The sequence below is a fragment of the Brachionichthys hirsutus genome, chromosome 21 (assembly GCF_040956055.1).
Source record: "Brachionichthys hirsutus isolate HB-005 chromosome 21, CSIRO-AGI_Bhir_v1, whole genome shotgun sequence".
Taxonomy (NCBI): Eukaryota; Metazoa; Chordata; class Actinopteri; order Lophiiformes; family Brachionichthyidae; genus Brachionichthys; species Brachionichthys hirsutus.
In genome coordinates, this window is record NC_090917.1 from 2,510,022 (window position 1) to 2,527,797 (window position 17,776).

The 17,776-nt window shown below is 46.4% G+C and overlaps 3 protein-coding genes and 1 non-coding gene across 4 annotated transcripts; all 4 read right to left on the reverse strand.

Moving 5' to 3' along the window:
* Positions 1-790: 790 nt before the first annotated feature.
* Positions 791-4,582, reverse strand: dusp3a (dual specificity phosphatase 3a). Its single transcript, XM_068754571.1, has 3 exons — positions 4,392-4,582; positions 1,905-2,137; positions 791-1,020 (listed from the first exon to the last, which is right to left on the reverse strand). The coding sequence occupies exons 1-3, from the start codon at positions 4,580-4,582 to the stop codon at positions 791-793; spliced, it is 654 nt and encodes a 217-aa protein (XP_068610672.1).
* Positions 4,583-9,216: 4,634 nt separating this feature from the next.
* trnal-gag (transfer RNA leucine (anticodon GAG)) lies at positions 9,217-9,298 on the reverse strand. Its single transcript has one exon. It is a non-coding gene; the product is annotated as a tRNA-Leu (tRNA).
* Positions 9,299-11,979: 2,681 nt separating this feature from the next.
* Positions 11,980-13,815, reverse strand: arl4d (ADP-ribosylation factor-like 4D). Its single transcript, XM_068754572.1, has 2 exons — positions 13,700-13,815; positions 11,980-13,058 (listed from the first exon to the last, which is right to left on the reverse strand). Exon 2 carries the CDS (start codon positions 13,026-13,028, stop codon positions 12,420-12,422), a length of 609 nt encoding a protein of 202 aa, XP_068610673.1. The 5' UTR covers positions 13,029-13,058; positions 13,700-13,815; the 3' UTR covers positions 11,980-12,419.
* Positions 13,816-14,462: 647 nt separating this feature from the next.
* On the reverse strand, positions 14,463-16,790 carry tmem106a (transmembrane protein 106A). The gene is made up of 7 exons (XM_068754838.1): positions 16,634-16,790; positions 16,345-16,408; positions 16,075-16,228; positions 15,562-15,702; positions 15,436-15,479; positions 15,304-15,357; positions 14,463-15,019 (listed from the first exon to the last, which is right to left on the reverse strand). The coding sequence occupies exons 1-7, from the start codon at positions 16,788-16,790 to the stop codon at positions 14,911-14,913; spliced, it is 723 nt and encodes a 240-aa protein (XP_068610939.1). The 3' UTR covers positions 14,463-14,910.
* Between the last annotated feature and the right edge of the window lie 986 nt (positions 16,791-17,776).

A 17,776-nucleotide genomic window follows, 5' to 3' on the forward strand; every position in this document is an offset into this window, starting at 1 on the left:
TTTAGATTTGTAGATTAATTTATAAAATGTAAGAACATGAATAAAAGTTCTTTCATGTGATGCTTGTGTTCCAGTGATTATCAAATAAGACCAAAAACTCGAACATTTATGAACCTGGATTTAATATTTGGCAATTTCCTAGAAAAAAACTTTAAAAATCCTGAACTACCAGAATTTCTGCCTAATAGGCGACTAATTTACTTTAGTTTCCTATTCATTCTGTATTTAACAGATTTCTCTCTTGTGCCTCACCTCACTGCCACGGAGAGTCGGGGTAACTACAAATACCGTAGAAGACGAAGCGAGGGGGGGGGGGGGGGGGGGTCCTTTCAGAGAATGCTTGTGATTAACCTGTTTGGGTTAGTTTGGTCAGCGACTATCCGGAGCTCATTTGGAATTTCTGGAGACGTCCCTCACATTACCGGCAGTGTCCAACTACGGGACGATTGTGCTATAACCTTCGGCTGCAGAGACGTCCAGGAAGGAATGCTTGAAGTAGCGCCGTTGAAATGCTCGCGTTGTTGTGATAATAAAATAAAAAAGGGAAGAGGGGTGCGTTCCATTTCATTACAAGATCGGAAACCAAAGGTTCTAAAGGAAAAGGAGCATGTGTGTGTGTGTGTGTGTGTGTGTGTGTGTGCAGCAATTACATACACGGTTTAATGCATGTGTGATTGTGATTGTGATTCAGGGTACCCATGGCGCCACTGACGGGTGCTGGCTTGGTCAGTCTCTGAAAGGCATGATGGGAGGAGACGGGACAGCGAGTCACTCACGGCTCCCCCTGCTCTCATTTGGGCTTTAGCTTGCCCACCTCCCCGTTCAGCTTGCCCTCCTTCGCCAGCTTCTCGTTGAGCTGGCACAGTTGGCGGAGGAAGCCGTCGTTGGGACCGATTTCTCTCTTGTGCCTCACCGTGGCGACGGCCAGCCGGGCGTCCATCCCGTGGCGCAGCATGAGGTAAGCCACAACCACGGTGGGCGAGCGGCTGTAGCCTTCTCTGCAGTGGACGTAGACCCTCCCTGGGGGAAGTCGGGAGAGGCGGAAAGAGCAGGGAAATGAGCGAGGAGGCGGCAGAAAGGAAATAAAGACGCAGGGAACCGACCTGGATAAAATTATTACAAAATAAATTTGACCTCAATGAAGTAATCCAGATGGAATCATTTTTTATTCACGCGTTTAAGGCGTAGTTATCATATTAAATGATATTTTATTGGCTATAATCTCCAACAGGAATCCTGAGAGGTTTTACATAAAAATAAGGGCTATTTGATATCATCAAACAGACTATATTAACATAAAGGAGAATGTCTGAAGAAAAATGGGGTTCCGCTCTTTTCTCGGTGAAGACAATGGTGAATAAAAAAAAAAAAAAAGGAGGAAATAAACTAGCAAAGAAGCGCGAGAGAGTTTTAGAAACGCGCCGTGACTAAAAGCTGCAGAGCGAAGCATCCTCTGCACCAAGAGATGCAAATACAGGACCTGACCTCTGCTGCAAAGTCCGAGAGCCTCCCTGCAGCCGCCTCCAAACACGAACCTTCATCCTGCAAGGAGTGAGTGTGTGTGTGTGTGTGTGTGTGTGTGTGTGCGCGCAGAATGCTGCTTCGCTGTATAAATGAGTCACAACCACTACGGTGGGTCTCCGCTGGACTTCTACACTAATTGCCGACAGGCCGAAAAGCCCTTGAGGAATGTTCCCACGGCAACTGATGCTCCAGGTTCAGGTGAGATCTGCAGATTCTGCACTTCAAATGAAACCAAACTCCTCTCTGGATTTCCTCTCCTGGTATCATCCGACACCTCTCCACCGGCGTTTACAATCAAACTGTAATGGCATCCGTCGTGACCTTTGACCCGGAGACAAACAGGGCAGCAGGAGGCGGCGCTTGCCGCACATTGAACGCACCTTTGCCGTTGTTGTGTGCGAGGGCCTTGTCGATGAAGTCCGCCCCCTCCTCAAAGAAGGCGCTGAGGGTGAACTGCTCCGTGTCGTTGGCCCGGATGCCGTGGTACGTCACGCCCGTGCCCGCGTAGAAATCCGCGTTGGTGTTGACGTGCATGAAGGAGGTGCCCTCCGCCATGTTGAGGACGTGCGTCACGCCGAGTTTCTGCAGACGCATTGCATTCTGGGCGACGAAACTGGGAGGGCGGAAGCAGAAATGTAAATCACTTTTAGCGCACGCCGCTGACGTCGATGACAAGTCTGCTGCGCCGGCGCCCCCCGGAGCCGCACAGGTGTTTCCACCGCTTCAGATTAATCAGACCTGCGGTCAGGCTGCTCGTTACGTTTATGACCTGCACCTGCCCTCGTCCCGGAGGTGTTTGTTGTCCCGCCTTAGGGAAGTAGCGATCTGCATCTTCTGTCTGCAGAGCTAACGAGCGGCTAACGAGCGGCTAACGAGCGGCTAACAAGCGGCCATTAGAGAGGGACACGTGGCGGTTGTGGCTGCTCCGGGCCCCGCCCCGCCTCGGCTCGATGCCTCAATCCTTTGTTTGTGTCCTATTGATTTACTGTCTCCAATTAGCTGCAGAGAAGTTATGTTGAAATGAGACTTGCTAGCTGCGAAGCTAACGCGAGACCAACGCAAATCAGCCACTTTTTTTTTTTTAACGGAAGCGCCAGTTCACGACGTCCTCGCAGCGCAATGCGGAGTCACGCTGGGTTCAGAGCCGGTGGCCCTCCCGTTTACCTGCCCCCCCCCCCCCCCCCGCGCCCCCCGTCCCAGCCTCCTCACCCGGGAATCTGCAGTCCCACAACATCCATTATTAAAGAGCAGCTTCACAAAGAGGCAAAGCGTTCCTCGCGGCGGCGGCGGCGGCTTTTAGTGCTGACTGAACAGTCTGAGGGCTTCGGTTTGGAAAGCGAGGTGCAGTTCAGAATCGGATTGATCAATCTTTGGGCAATCCTTTTTTCATTTAACTATTTTTCTTTAACCTTTTTCATTTTGGTTATTGCATTTCAGACCTGATGATTATGAGCTAAACTGGATTTGTTGCATGCCTCCATCTTGGATTAAGTCTTTCTGGAATGTATTTTCATGAAAGCCAGAGGGGACAGTCTTATATTTAACTCCGTCCTGAACTGAAAGTAGCTTGAACTATAGACTGGGGACAAAAATTAGGTCACGGGCCCGGGTCCCTGAGGGATCCCGTTATAGACGTTAATGAATGCCGGCGTTCTCGTGTGAACTGCACCCCGCGTGCGCATTTATTCTCCTTATGCAGACTCAAGAGGGTTCAGTTGAAAGGGTCGCACCTGATTGGCCGGCACCTGCGAACCGATCAGGCTATCGAATGTTGTTTTCGGGACTCTTAATGGCAGGAAATCAGAAACTAGAAGCCTCTTCTTCCGGAGCGTTCATAAAGCCGAGAGCCCATTAGAGCCGCTGCAGCACTTTGTTTCCAGCCTTGGCCCGGGCAGATTGATTTTGTTGTATCACTGAGGTACAGTAATGTGCTTGTATTCCATCCTGCCCCCCCCCCCCCCCCCCCCAGCTCGCTTGGCAATGGCTGGAGCCACTTGATGGACTGGAGGGGGGGGGGGGGGGCATCCCTGGACTCGCATCTCAAGCACAAACCCATAAGTGAGACTGAACGCTGCTCCGTAAAAAGCATACATCAGCCTGCGGCGGAACCAGAAAGTGGATTTTGGGGAATATTTGATCATTTATTCCGTTAGAAATTAAATAAAAATAGTAAATTAAACCACCTAAAATTATTTTTTTAATGACATACAGGCAGAGAAACGTTGTTTTAAACGTTATTAATAACAAATGACTCGTTTTATTATCCTTCATTCAGAACGCAATCCATCCCGACTGGGTCCAGTAAATAAAGTTATTGATCTCATACAAGCAGATTGGCTCGTGTGACGCTTATAGGAAACATCTTCCCTCCAGTCACGACTATACAAAACCCACCTGCTCCTCCTCCTCCTCCTCCTCCTCCTCCTCCTCCTCCTCCTCCCGCAGGAGGAACTCCCTGCTGCTGTTCTAACCTTGCCTGCACGGGAATGAAATACGAACCCGTTTATAGACGCGATAATTGAATCCCACCAGAGGAGCGGGAGCGGCTCCACGATTAATTGATTCTCTTTATTATCATAATCAATAACATTGTGTTTACTATCATCCACCGGTCTGGCTGCTGAAACGCGTCAGCGCCTCTGGTGCGCGCTGGAACAACAACAACAACAACAACAACAACAACAGGCTGTCGGGGGTTTTTTTCAGATAAAAGGAGACGCCGGATAAATAACAAGCGCGCGCGCGCGTTGCCGCGCGGCATGCGACACGGTTGTCATTGTCGCGTCTGGGCGGCGGACGAAGAGGTGGAGCGTCTTTCCGCAAAATAATAATAATAATAATAATAATAAGATGGATATATGACTCACGCGTTGCCGACGTATATCCTGGGGAAGACCTCGTTGAAATGCTGCGTGGGTAAACTGTAGAAGCCGCTGCCGTCGGACAGCAGCGCGTTGAGTTGCTGGACGGTAGCGTCGCCGCGCGGCGCCGGGACGTCAGCCGGCGGCGGCGGCGGCGGCTGCTGCTGCTGCTTTGTCGGACTTGCGTGTTTCTTCATGGCTCTTCTTCGATCAATTTAATGTCGGATAACAGCTTCGACCGGATATTCAGGTGCATTTTACCTTCGCACGTCAGCCGCGCGCGCGCTTGTCGGCAAGGTGTCTCTGAGAGGCTCACCTCACAGTTTTTCGATGTCAAGGCGGGGGAAGGAGTTTCTCAAACAAGTTCCGGTTTGAAATTTCAAAGTAAAAGCCGAGACGACCAGAGAGGATTTGAAAACGCGTTTCTTTGATAAACGTTTTTTCCCCTCTCTTTTAAATTTTATTGCTACACACAAGGGCAGATTTTAGCATACATTTCAACTTAAATATGTTGGACACATTTTAAAGTTTTTGGGGTTTGTCACAATATCTTACTTTATCTTTATTCATCTTCCACCCCGTTTTGTCCGGTCCTTCGCGGGTCGGATTCGAACCTGTGCGGCGATAGCAGTTACTAACTAATCTCAAATAATGAAATCTTAAATATCTCCTTGACCTTGAATGCGCCCTACAAACACATCCGTTGTTTTATGTTAGTTTAATTTCATAAAGCTGGCTAAATGAAATATTTTTAGGCTATGCAGTGCTTTTATTTCAATCATAACTTCCTGTTTCATTCTACCTGTTTGCGGCAGACTTAACGGGTCAGCGTGACACGCCCCATCTCCAGTCAGACACACACAGACAGGAAGCTGGAGGAGGATGCTGGGGACACAGATGCTGCTCGACACGTTGACTGGGTTGAGGACAAAATAAGAAGCATGTCATAAGAACCCATAAGTCCCTGCATGCTTTATTGATCCGCTGTTACTGAATCATTGATGAAGGAAGACCAGTTTGGATAATGCATTAAAAAAAATGGGGATAAAAATAGGAATAAAACATATTCAATATAAGGATGAAAAAGAATTGAATATTACTCTTTAAACACAAATAAATGGGTAAAAAGCAAATAATACTGACACAGCAGCTGTCGTCTCAAAGGTAGATTATGAATAAGGGCGTTATAGCATATAGCTTGTTCCTAATGCATTGACAGTTTTGTAGAGGAAAAGGGAGGACAAAAAAATCAATTCTACATGTGACGAGAAGCCGGAGCTGAAACTGGACTCGTGCTCCCTGTCCTCGGGGCTGTGGTTAATAGTGGAGCGGTTCATATCCTCCATAGTTTACATCAAGAAGGAAAAACAAGAGCAGGAATAAACTGACTTTGTTTCTATATAGTTTGTCTTATCGGTCGAATAAATCATTTCTAGTGATTTGCCGAATGATCGATTGCTCAACCCCAAACTCAGCAGAAGTCGTTCATTCGTCCTCTCGTTGGACTATTTTTGTCTCTTATTGTCTCGTCTCGTGAATACAATGAATTCCATTCAACAGGCCTTCATTGTTTCTGCTCTGACTGGAATGATTACATGTTTCTGTGGACTAAAAATAGTCTTGATGACGCTCCGACATTCCTGCACGCCACCTACCTGTAATACCTGCAGCCACGAGAGGGCGCCACTCTTCTGTTGAATCGACAGTCACGACATGAAACGTTTTGGGAAGCAAAGTGAGGCTCAATGAAACAAAAAACAGCAATTATATTGGTGGACATTACAAGTTGTAAATAAACACTGACCTATTTTTGTTTGACCTAAATACAGCCTCATGTTGGCATGCGTATGTTATTATATTATTATTATACTTAAGGGTACATAATAATGTACTTAAATGAGCTTGTTTGGGTGCATTCAGAATTCTAAATGACTTTACCTGCTACTGGGCTGCACTGATAAATCTGACTTTGACTTGACTGGGATGCTTTTGACCCGCTTCACTCAAAGCCCTGTGCCAATCATCAATTTTGTGTTTCCATGACGATGTGAGAAGATGCAACATCATGTCATAGCAACAACAGATCCCTGCACACACCCATGAACGTGTGTTTTTGTATCCCTGCACGTGCTGGCCTCTACATCTGGGGGGGGGGGATGATACCATTCTCCTTCTCCTCCTCCGAGCACTTATAGACCTTTGTCTCATCAGCAGCGTGGCGTGTTTGAGGAAAAGCTTTCTCCCGTAATCTGAGATGAGATTTACCGCCGGCATATTTGTGTTTGGTTTTACAATGGGCCTCTTTGTCGAACCGTCGGTTAGGCTTGGCGTTATTTCAACAACAGAGTGATAAAAGCAGCCTCTCCGTGTTGTTTTAGGTAATCTGTGATTGGACAGAGTCGACTAATGACCCCCCCCCCCCCCCCTCTAAAGACAAGGCGAGTTTGTTTGTCTGAGGTGGCAGCGCCTTCAGCACATTTTGGTTTGGAGGAAAAGAAGCAAAAAATCTGCTCTTTCTCTGATATTTTAAATATCAATCAACCAATCAACATTCTCATGTGGCTATAAATCTTTACAAACTTAACTTCCATAATTTTATACTACATATCCTTGTTTTTGCACATTTCCATCAGACCAAGTGGGATAAATTTATATAGAAATATAATGAACATACATGTTTCATTACCTGTGAAGCTTTATTGTGTTTATGTTAAAAAGGGTTTCACTGAACTTTCAAGACCTGTGCGTGTGTGCGTGCGTGCGCGCGTGTGCAACCTTGACTGGCACGGCTCAGCTTCACAGAGTGCCTGCAAGCTATACTGTGCTATCTTTAGCTTTTGTTGAAGCTCTCACCACTGGCCTCCTCCTCCTCTTCCTCCTCCTCCACACGCCTTCGGCCCACTCACTGTTGGCTGCACATGCACACACGCACAATTATCCACGCTTGCACGCCACCAGGCACCGCGTACACACACTATACTAGAACATGCATACACTACGTGGCAAAAAAAAAAAAAAAACTGTTACTGGGCAGATGAGAAGAAGCAACCTACTTCTGGGATAGAAACGTGAGGCCCGATGTTTGTTTCTCGGTGCAGAGCGAACGACTTTCCTGCGTTCCCTGAGCGACCCTGAATGCAGCCTGGAGGCAAGTTGGAATCTGTGAGCCTCGCAGGATGAGCTCCTGCATCACCATTGGCTGAGAATGTATCAGATTCAGTCAGTGGTACACTGACTATATGAATAAATGAATCTGATCCAGACGGTGTTTGAATAGGTTATTGTGTGTGTGTGTGTGTGTGTGTGTGTGTCATGTCTCGGTGCTGCAGCTTCATAAACTACATTGATAATGCGTATTACGCACATGGGCTACTGTCAGTCTTAAAAAAAATGGGTTTGAATGCAGGAAATCAAGTTAAAAAGAGAATATTTTGGGAATTTCCACCTGTGGGACAAATAAAGGACAGATAAAAACCGATGTCGCAGACGTCATTAAACTAAAGGTAATAGTCTGATCATCACTATTCTGTCCCTGCCCATTCATGAATTCTTAATAGCCATCCAGTCGGCGTGCTCGCTGTCTAATAATAGTCCTTTTAGACCGCAGAATTGTGTCCTGGATGTCAGCCTGCACCTGGAGCTGTCCTCTCCTCTCTGTGTCTGCACTACGGCTTCCGGAGCTGTCCGGGGGGAACAGATGCTCATCCGCTCATTCCCGGCCTCCGACTGTCACCTCTTGCCCTTTTGCGCAGACCACCGGGGCGGCACGCCGAATTCCCAGCAGGAGTCCGGCGGCCCCTGCTGACAGGGACGAGAGGGGGGGATCGCTTTCGCCCTCGTCTTTGCTTTCAACATCAGACATCTTCCCTGCTAACCTTCTGCATGTACGCTTGCCTTTGTAGAACTAAGTAAAGTACATTCCATCCTGCAATGTCAAATGAATGTTTGGTTACGTTAAACTGACTCCTTTTTCTTTTAGCACTCGCCGAGTTTCCAATCAGGTTTGAGTTGATGATGAAGGAGGGCAGGCAGGAACCGTTCGACTCAATCGCCTCTACATAGTTACAGATCGTTGGATTCTCCATTTAGGGTGATTCAAATGTGTGCTTTGGGATATATTCGAAAGACATTCCCCAAATGGTTTTCCATTTATTTTCCTGCTCCTCCTCTGGAACACAGAGGCGTCTGAAGCAACCAAGGAGAACACAATGCTCCTCCTCCTCCTCGTCCTCCTCTCAGAAATGGGTTTGATGGTTTCAGCACCCAGTTGTCATTATAAAATAAATAGGTCAATTAAAGCTGCACGCTCAGTCAAGGAAGGAAAACACTACTGGTGCCAAATCTGCATTTCATCACGTGGAAAGAAAATCTTTTTTTTTTATTTTCTCTGTCATTTATATACAGAATAGCAATTTGTGCGTGGAGTGATGTGTAATATAATTACGGTATGCTACTCGGCATGTATAATGTTCACATAGACTACCATAGTAGGTAATGTCGACTTAAACGGGGCATCCTGGACTAATATAAAATAAAGAATTCCTATTGCTTGAATCTATTTCTCCCATCAGGCTTTTTAACACATAATTACTTAATGTGTTAGCCCAGTCTAGACGGGACTTAAGGTTATTTCTGACCTGCTGCTCTCATTCCGCTTGTGATTTCTGGCAGCTCTCCAGAACCAGGTCTGTCGATCTTGAAGCTGGAGAACTTTGTGTGTCAGCGAACACACACACGGAGGCCGGAAGACATGTGATTAAAGAAACATAAGAAATCAGAGGATTTTAGAACAGCTTCAGAGACATATTAAACAGCAGCCACTAAAACTTTCTGGCAGCGGTGGGATTCGAACCCACGCCCCCAAAGAGACTGGAGCCTCAATCCAGCGCCTTAGACCGCTCGGCCGCACTACCGGTTAGATGTGATTACTTTAGCATTTAACACCAGAGGATTGGGATGGTACCAACGACGAACAGTTGAAATCTTTGATATGAAACAGAAGGAATGCCGGGATGGCCACGACGGGGGCCTCATTTGTGAGGCCGAGTCCCAAATACCAGATCTGATCCGCACGGGTTCCTCTTTGGTCAAGATTCCTGACGACTTCTCCATTCTGCATTTTCAGGTTCACGCGTAATTACATTTGCTGGAACTTTCTCACAAAGAATTAACGAGTAGAATTTAGCCTTTGCATCGGTTCTGCATCCTGTTTGGAGAAATTAGAATTCAAATATTTCTGTATTCACACAATATTCAGAAATAAAGGGGAATGAAGACAGAGAAGGGAGAAACAGAGACTTGACGGGAATCACAGCACCCATCAAGGGAATGAAAACCTTCCCTGGAACCCATCCATTGCAGCTGCTCCCCTCACGGGGGGGGGGGGGGGGTCCCACGCTGATATCCATCGAGGCCGGGACGCAGGATCAACAGAAGCCCCGTGGAGAGAAGCAGGGCGACCCCAGAGAGGCAGCGTTTGCAGAGGGCCGACTCATCTCCTCTTCTGCGATTCATTGCATTTAAAAAAGGTGCAAATTCCCTTTAATGTAAACGAGTTGAGGCGTTAAGCCGAGAATCAAATCAGCCGCTCATCCATTAAAGCAAAATTAACATGAAAAGGTTTCGTCTGGAGGGTAACGGAGATAAAAAAAAAAATCGTCTTTTTAATTAGAGAATACTTTGTGTTCTGCTTTCATGAAGCCACGTAATTCCTAAACCAGCGCATTCCCAGATCCACCTGACGCCAGGGCGACGCAAACAAACGGTGATTCAGGGCCTCACAGCCACAATCTGTGTTTCAGCTTCAGAGGCTTTTAAAACAGCAGTTTGGGGGTTTAGCCGTCGCTGAGCGCTGCTCCTGCTACACCCATGTGCCAAATGGGTTTGTGGGTAATTCATGAAAACCCATGCAGGGGGGGGGGGGATGACGATGCAGGTCTGCGGAGCGCACACGAGATCGATCCTGCCAAACTGAGGCCAAAGAAAGGCGTCTTAAAATGAAATAGGCGCCACAAACAACGTCAGGCAGTAAGGCAGAAACAAGACATACGCCAGGTGACATCGCCTGTGTGCATCGATGCAAGAGGACGCGTTTCGGTGCCGGACCGCTCCAGAGGTCCGGCCGACTCGAGCCACTGGAACACAGAACCCCACTGAGGAGTTCCAGCTAAGAAATACAACCTTGGGATTAGTCCTTTGTTCACTTGTAGCTCCGGAGATGAAAGACTTCACTGTGTTGATGTCAAAGCTCCAGTTTCTAATCCCTTCCCATCCATTCAGTCAGTCAGTCCCACAGGCTGAGCTCGAAATGAGCTCGAAATGAGCCCTAAATGAGCCCTAAATGAGCCGAGCGGCGGTTTTTACGACCTTCTTCCGGAACCATCCCTCCCACAAGCGTCGTCCCTTTTGAACCATCAATAGGCCGCCGTGCTGTGTGTCTCCTGCTAACAACTGACTCTGTAAAATCAACCCCCCCCCCCCCCCCACACACACACACACACACAATCGACCAGCGATCCCAACTGGGTCGATTTCCGAGACAAGACCCCGTCGGTAAATCGGAGACTAGTTGGAGATTGACTCCGACATGGACATAAACCAACAAAGTCGGGGTCGTCAACAAATATAGAAGCTTGAAACAGAACAAACACACAGGGGGGGGGGGGGGGGGGGTAAGGAAGCGGCGAAAGGTTGGAGCGATGGCGTGAATCGGTGATCTCGGGGTTCCACTATTGATCCGAGTGTCTTTCTATAATCGTCCCGCCTGCTCAGCGGCCCCAGCTGGATTGGACATTAAGCCACAAAGAAAGCAATCTGACCCCCCCCCCCCCACCCCCCCACACCCACCGCTGGCCTCACGGGTCACCTTTTAGTGACTGCCAACTTCAGGTTGCCATGGTGACGGGTAATGACGTCTCTCAGGCCCTCCTCGGATGCGTTTAGAGGCCGTTGTTTTTCATTACAGGGGCTATAAAGCGACTGCAGCAGGACGTTATTGCTCGGCTGCTATTTATGGAGACGTTTTTAACCCCCCCCCCCCCCCGGCTTTCCTTCCAGGGGGGGGGGGGGGGGGGATTCTTCTCAGCCACGAGATAAGACGGAGACATCAGGGACGGCGTGATAAAACACGCAAAGAAAGAGCAAAAAAAACCAGATGCACGTGCAGCCCCCCCCCCCCCCCCCCACACACACACACACACACACAGTGTGTCGGCTTTTGCATTCAGAGGCACACAGCTGCTGCGCCAAGATGATTCTACAGCCTTCGAAGGTTGTAATGAGCTCAGCGGCGTTAGCGTTAGCGATCACGCACGGCGAGGTCGAGGAGGCCGTGTCTGGAGCCCGCCGCCTCCTCTCAGAGCGTATGCAACCAGGTCAACGACGCGTGACCTTTGGGGTCGACCTTGGTGTTTGGTGAAGAGCAAATAGATTAAAATCCTTCATCACAACGGCGGCGGCGACGACATGTAAAAACGACACAGACCGCATTTTCAGAGCTTTAAAACGGTTTGGATTTAAAGAGAAACGAACAGGAACACAAAACGTGCTCCGGCAGTCACTTCCATTCATTCCAAGGAAAGCGATGAAAGGTCTGTGCGTGGCTTCATTTATTAATTAACCCCCCCCCCCAGTTACAAAAAACGCTATTGCCTTAATAACTGAAAATCAAACTCTGTGACCGTGAAGGGAAGGCAACACAATATATTACGGTTTCCATGGAAATCAGATTTCATATCTCTGTGTGCTTCATCAGCTCTGAGCTCGCGTTTCATTTCATTTACAGAAAGAAAAAGAAAATCCGTCTTCCCTATGCAAACACAAGAATGTGTGTGTGTGTGTGTGTGTGTGGGGGGGGGGGGGGGGGGGGGTGTATTTAGCGCTTGTGAAAGATAAGGACATTTTTATATTCGCTCGCGTGCTCGTCCGACAGTGAACGGTTCTAACAGGCGCTTCGTTTCGACTGAAGAAGCGTCTCTTTAAATCTGTAAACGAGGTCCCAAAGGTGACCCCCGGGGGCAACGTCCCGGCAGCTCCTCAGCGCTTCCTGTTCCCGTTGCGCTTCATCGTCTTCCTCCTTTTCAGGATCATCTCGTAAAGCTTCTCCAGGCCCGCCTGCAGGCCCCGGCCGTCCACGGCGCTGCAGCTTTGCACGTGACTCGGCGTGTGCGCGCTCAGCTCGCGCACCGCGAGCAGCTTCTCCACCTCGGCGACGGGCGAGGCCGAGTCCAGGTCCTGCTTGTTGGCCAGGACGAGCACGGGGACCCCCTGGTTCTCCGAGGTGCGGCTGATCTTGTGGAGCTCCACCTTGGCCTCCTCCATCCTCTCCGGCTCGGCCGAGTCCACCACGAACACCATCCCGTCCGTCCGCCGGGTGTACGACTTCCACAGCGGCCGCAGCTTTTCCTGGCCGCCCACGTCCCACACCTGGAAGTTGACGGTCCGCGCCGCCGCCACGGCGACCTTGATCTTCTCCGCGTTGAAGCCCTTGGTGGGAATCGTCTTCACGAACTCCTTCAGCTTGAGCCGGTAGAGCAGGGAGGTTTTGCCGGCCGAGTCGAGCCCGACGACCACCACGTGGAGACACTGGAGGTTCGGCAGGAAGGACGGCGCGGCGGGGGCCATGTCGGTCAGCTGGTTCCCCATGATGGCAGCCGGCGAGTTTCACCGCGTCGCCTGAGGGATATGGGAAAGGGTAGAAATGAGGATTATTTAGACGGCTCTTCCCACCGAGTTCACGTCTGAGACGCGCACGGAGCCGCCGGAACGTGTATCTGATTGTAACACGACATGTCTGCGGTCTTTCATTGTCACGTTACGGATCCACAACAACAGCTAACTGGGTGGATGAGGGCAGCCAGAGTGTGATCCTCTTAAGGAGAGATAAACCTGGAGGGCTTATCTGGGGGGGGCTCGTCTCAATGCAGCAGATGGATAATATCGCCCGTTTCTCTCTAACGTTATGAGGGCTGCAGCAGCACTAATCCGGTTTTGTTGACATCCCGATACCGATTCTACGTGCCTGTATTTCCGTTGTTACTTATTCGGGTTAAGTAAAATGCGTGCTTGTGCGTCAGTTTTTTCTTTATTTTTTTTTTTACTTTATTGTATTTAAAAGTCTGTTGGAAATGCGCCACCTTTAGTTTCCTTCCCGTCCGGGACTAGAAGTAAACCTCGTGATTCGGCTTTAATGCGCGCATGGATTAATTAGCACAACAAGCCAGTTTACAGTTTACAGCGTCATTGCGGTCCAAACACGCACGAATGAAATCATTTTAAAAATGTTCCCTTTTTAAACGTGAATAAATCGACCGTACCTTTGAATCATGCGGCGGAAGCGTCACCGGAAAGCAGTAAACATATCCATAGCTAAGTTGTAAACAAATGTTTTATCCCGGCGGTCACATCCGCTCCCGTTCTCCTCCAATGGCACTGAAGGAAGGGCTCCGAAGAGGCTCGAGACCACACAGCGCGGTGACGTCACGTCCAGCCGGTATAGGCTGCTCCACGCCCCCTGCTGGCGGCGATGTGAACTACACTGAACTCCACAAATCACAGAATGGAGTTGAATCAATGGTATAAAGTAGCGTATTTTAAGTCGGAAAATATTTATTAAGGATTATTAATTTATACAAATTTATCCATGTCATCGATTACATACTACTCCGGTCCTTATTCATTGACCATGTCAGTATCTCAATGTTCTGTATCCGTTTTTTATAACTTTATACAGCATTGGGTCTGAAACTGCATATTTTATCACAAAAAATTATATAAAGAAAAAGAAAAAATGTTACTCTAAAATAAAAATCCTCAAGACAAATATGTAGTTGCCCCTGGTGATAGTTTTTCCATGAGTTTTTAACTTGGTTGTTTGACTGGACTTCATGAGGTTTATGAGATAGCAATAGCAAGAGACACATGGTTTTATTTGTAGGAAGTCACCCATTAAATATCAGTTCTGCTTCTTGTTTCTGAATGATGTGGGTGCGCTGCATTGTAAATCCAACAGAGCATTGCCTCCACCCTCTGTCCAAGCTCATGAGCCTGAAGCAAGATGGAGCAAAAATATGCAGGTCGACCTTTGAAACATTTAAAAATGACAATCTTCATGCAGAATTTAAAATGCCATACTTTACTGGGGTGCAAAGGAAAAGATCAGAAGAACATTCCATTTTGCAAATAAAATGAACAAAAACATTTTAAAACAAGCTTTAAAAAAATACGTTGTTTCAAAAAATATTGTGGAATTACTTTATAAGAATTTGTTTGCAATGAAAGAAAGTATACTGATTTACAGACAACTTTCAAATAAATATTTTTTTTAACATTCTTGTTTGACTATTCAAACCATCATAATAGTGACTAACTTGTTTCTTGAGGTACTTTAAAACAACATACAGAATAAGATAAGATGCATTTTCACAGTAGTTAGCATTAACAATTCACATCCTTCACACAAGAGATGAAAGTGCCCCAATCCAGAATATAAATATTTCACACTTCAGTGTCTTGCGTCGGGATTTCATCATGCCATAGGATGTGGGATTGTTGAATTGTTGCCACAGTCGATATATTCAAAGGTGTCCAGAGACAATTGCTCCGTGTGAGAGAAATAAGAAATATTCATTGTCATTCTGTAGGGGGGAAAGGAAAACATTAGAGAGAGGTGAAAGAAGACATATATTATAAAACTTAAAATGAAAGAACAAATGGGAATTTCTCTTAATTGCTTGTGGAGATCAGAAAAGGGTTAAAAGGAGGATAAATATTGGAAATTTAATATTAAAATATTGTTTCAAGAAGACAGAAATTCAACTCAGGATGCATGCTGTGTGTTCATCGCTAAAATATTCCTAATATAAAGGCCAACATTACAGCTCGCTACCGAACGAGGTAGGTTTCCAGGTTTGACACTTACTGCATCTCCAGAAATAAGGTGTGTATCTTGATGGAGTCCAACTTGCAGTAAGAGCTGAAAGAGTCAACGTGTGAGTAAAAAAATAAAATAAAAAAACAAAATAATGAAAAGCCAAGTGTGTTTAAGACTTACACTAAGCCTTTATCCGTGATAAGCAGGTCATTTTGAAAGTTGTACTAAAAGAGGGGCAATAAATTAATTGAATGGTGAATATGTTAGTATATTTCCATTTGCACGGTCCTCCTGAAGGACACCTACCGATTCCCTCGAGCGGGTCGGGACGGAGGACATATTGCATATCTTTGTCTTTCCAACGACCGTGCCCAAGACCAAACTCTGAACGTTAAACTCGTCAACCTGAACTGGAATGTAGTTGGTATTGGTGATGTTGATGCGATTCTAGGAGAAGAAAGCACAGCTCGGTCATGTGACTGAAAAAAAAAATATATATATATGGCTCAGGTCAGTCAGTTTTAATATTGCATCCCAGAAATCACATGAAGGCAATAAAAATGTTTAAGAAGTACTTTTTGACATTTGCTTAATTATGTAGCAAACAGTAATAGCAGTTAATTAGCCTATAGCTTAGCATTAAGACTGCAAATATAAAATAACAGTGAAAGTTGACTGCAGTCACCCTTGAGGATCAATAATTTAAGTCATGTCTTGTTTAAACTGCACAAACTAAGCTGCGCTTCGTGCACACACACAATGCTACAAGAAAAAGAAGCGATTGCATCGCATGCATCGGGCTGCGCTCTCTTTGCTTACAGCGATGTGCATCTTAACTGCATCTGGGCTGAAGTAGACCGTCACTGACAGCACAGACACGGGAGTCAGGGTGACGCTCCGCGGGAAGAGGAGGAAGAGGATCAGACAGCAAAGAAGAAGACACACCACCATGGAGACGCACACGTACAGCTTCCTGGAATGAAACGCAAAGTCCACATTGCAAAATAATTTGCATGCATGTGCAAGACGCAAACATACGAAATAATAATGCAAAATAATTATTAGCTATAATAAAGATATTATCCTTACGTGCGTCTGGGTTTCAGCCTTACATCATTGCATGGTATTACAGCAACTAGCTGGTCTTCTTGTCCTGACAATGCAATAAAGACAAATAACGTCATTTGTTTTAAGCCTAAAAATGAATGATGCAGCTCAGTCACTCGAAAACATTTCCCTTATTTGTTTATTGTGAAATAAAATAGATTTCAGTCTTCAGGAATGATGCAACATGGTCCCATCTGAACATCTCAGTCCAATGTGTTAATTTAGGACAATTAAATTAATTAAAAAGATTCCACACTGCAAGAAAACTGACCTCTGGGGAGCCGCCCAATTCCACGACAGGTGGGGCAGGAGTCACTTGAGGAGCTTCCACTCATTGAGCCATATGGAGGGAAGGACCGAAGTGTTTCTATCTTCTCCATCCCCCTCGGCCAGATCAGGCTCCTCACTGCCTTTGCGGTTCCCACCATGACACCTTCCTCCAGAAAAGAAGAAAATCACTTTAAGGCTGAAATCTCCACCCCGTTTTTATTATATGTTATATAGGTATGCCTCATAAAGCCTCTCGAGTGATTATAATGTCTTTACAATTGCTTAACCAGCCAATAAGAAGGTTATTCTTGTGCTACATGTTTAAATGAGTCCACAGTCCATATCATTTTATTACTTTAAAGTTCAGGATTTTATGCCTGTAAGCGTTTCCATTTTGTACTTTTTTAATTTTTAATATACTCATGCTTTTAGGGCAACGTCATCATAATAAAACCCCCATCGTGTCTGTGCGTGCGCGTGATACAACGGGTGACTTCTCAATGGTAACAAACGGAACGCGCGCATTGCATTCCCTCATGAGCGTCTTTCAGCGGCCCGATCGCTCACGGAAATGACCGGAAATGACCGAAAAAGATGTTCAAGCAAGTTTGTTATTCAATAACGTAACAAAATGTTTTGAATGCATTTACATAATGTTTTCATTAGGACACGCCCCTTGACATGAACCATAATCGATAGAGATTATTTATATATTAATGTTCTGTGTAAATATAAAATATATAAACACGCAGAACACAGTAAAGCTAAATACAGATAATCGATCAGGAGTACAGTCAGTAAATCCAGACAGAAACAAACAGCCACAGCTTCCGCGTCAGAGATGGAACGCGTGTTGACGCAGGTCTGTCACGTGACGTAATGAGATCAAAGAGTGTCGAACTTTACAAGCTTGTCAGAAATCATTAGAATAGTTTTAAAGACGGTTTGTGTAAATACATTTTATCCAACTGCTTTTAGGAATAAGTTTAAATCGCGCAGCTTCCAGTTCAAACAAGATTCTTACGCGCGTCACAAACATTAAGTCAGTACTTTACCTGTCGGGCTTGTTTTACCTTTGCGGGGAAATTCAAAACGCAGTATTTCAAATGTGAACTGAAATGAAGACTTACCTCAAAACGCGACT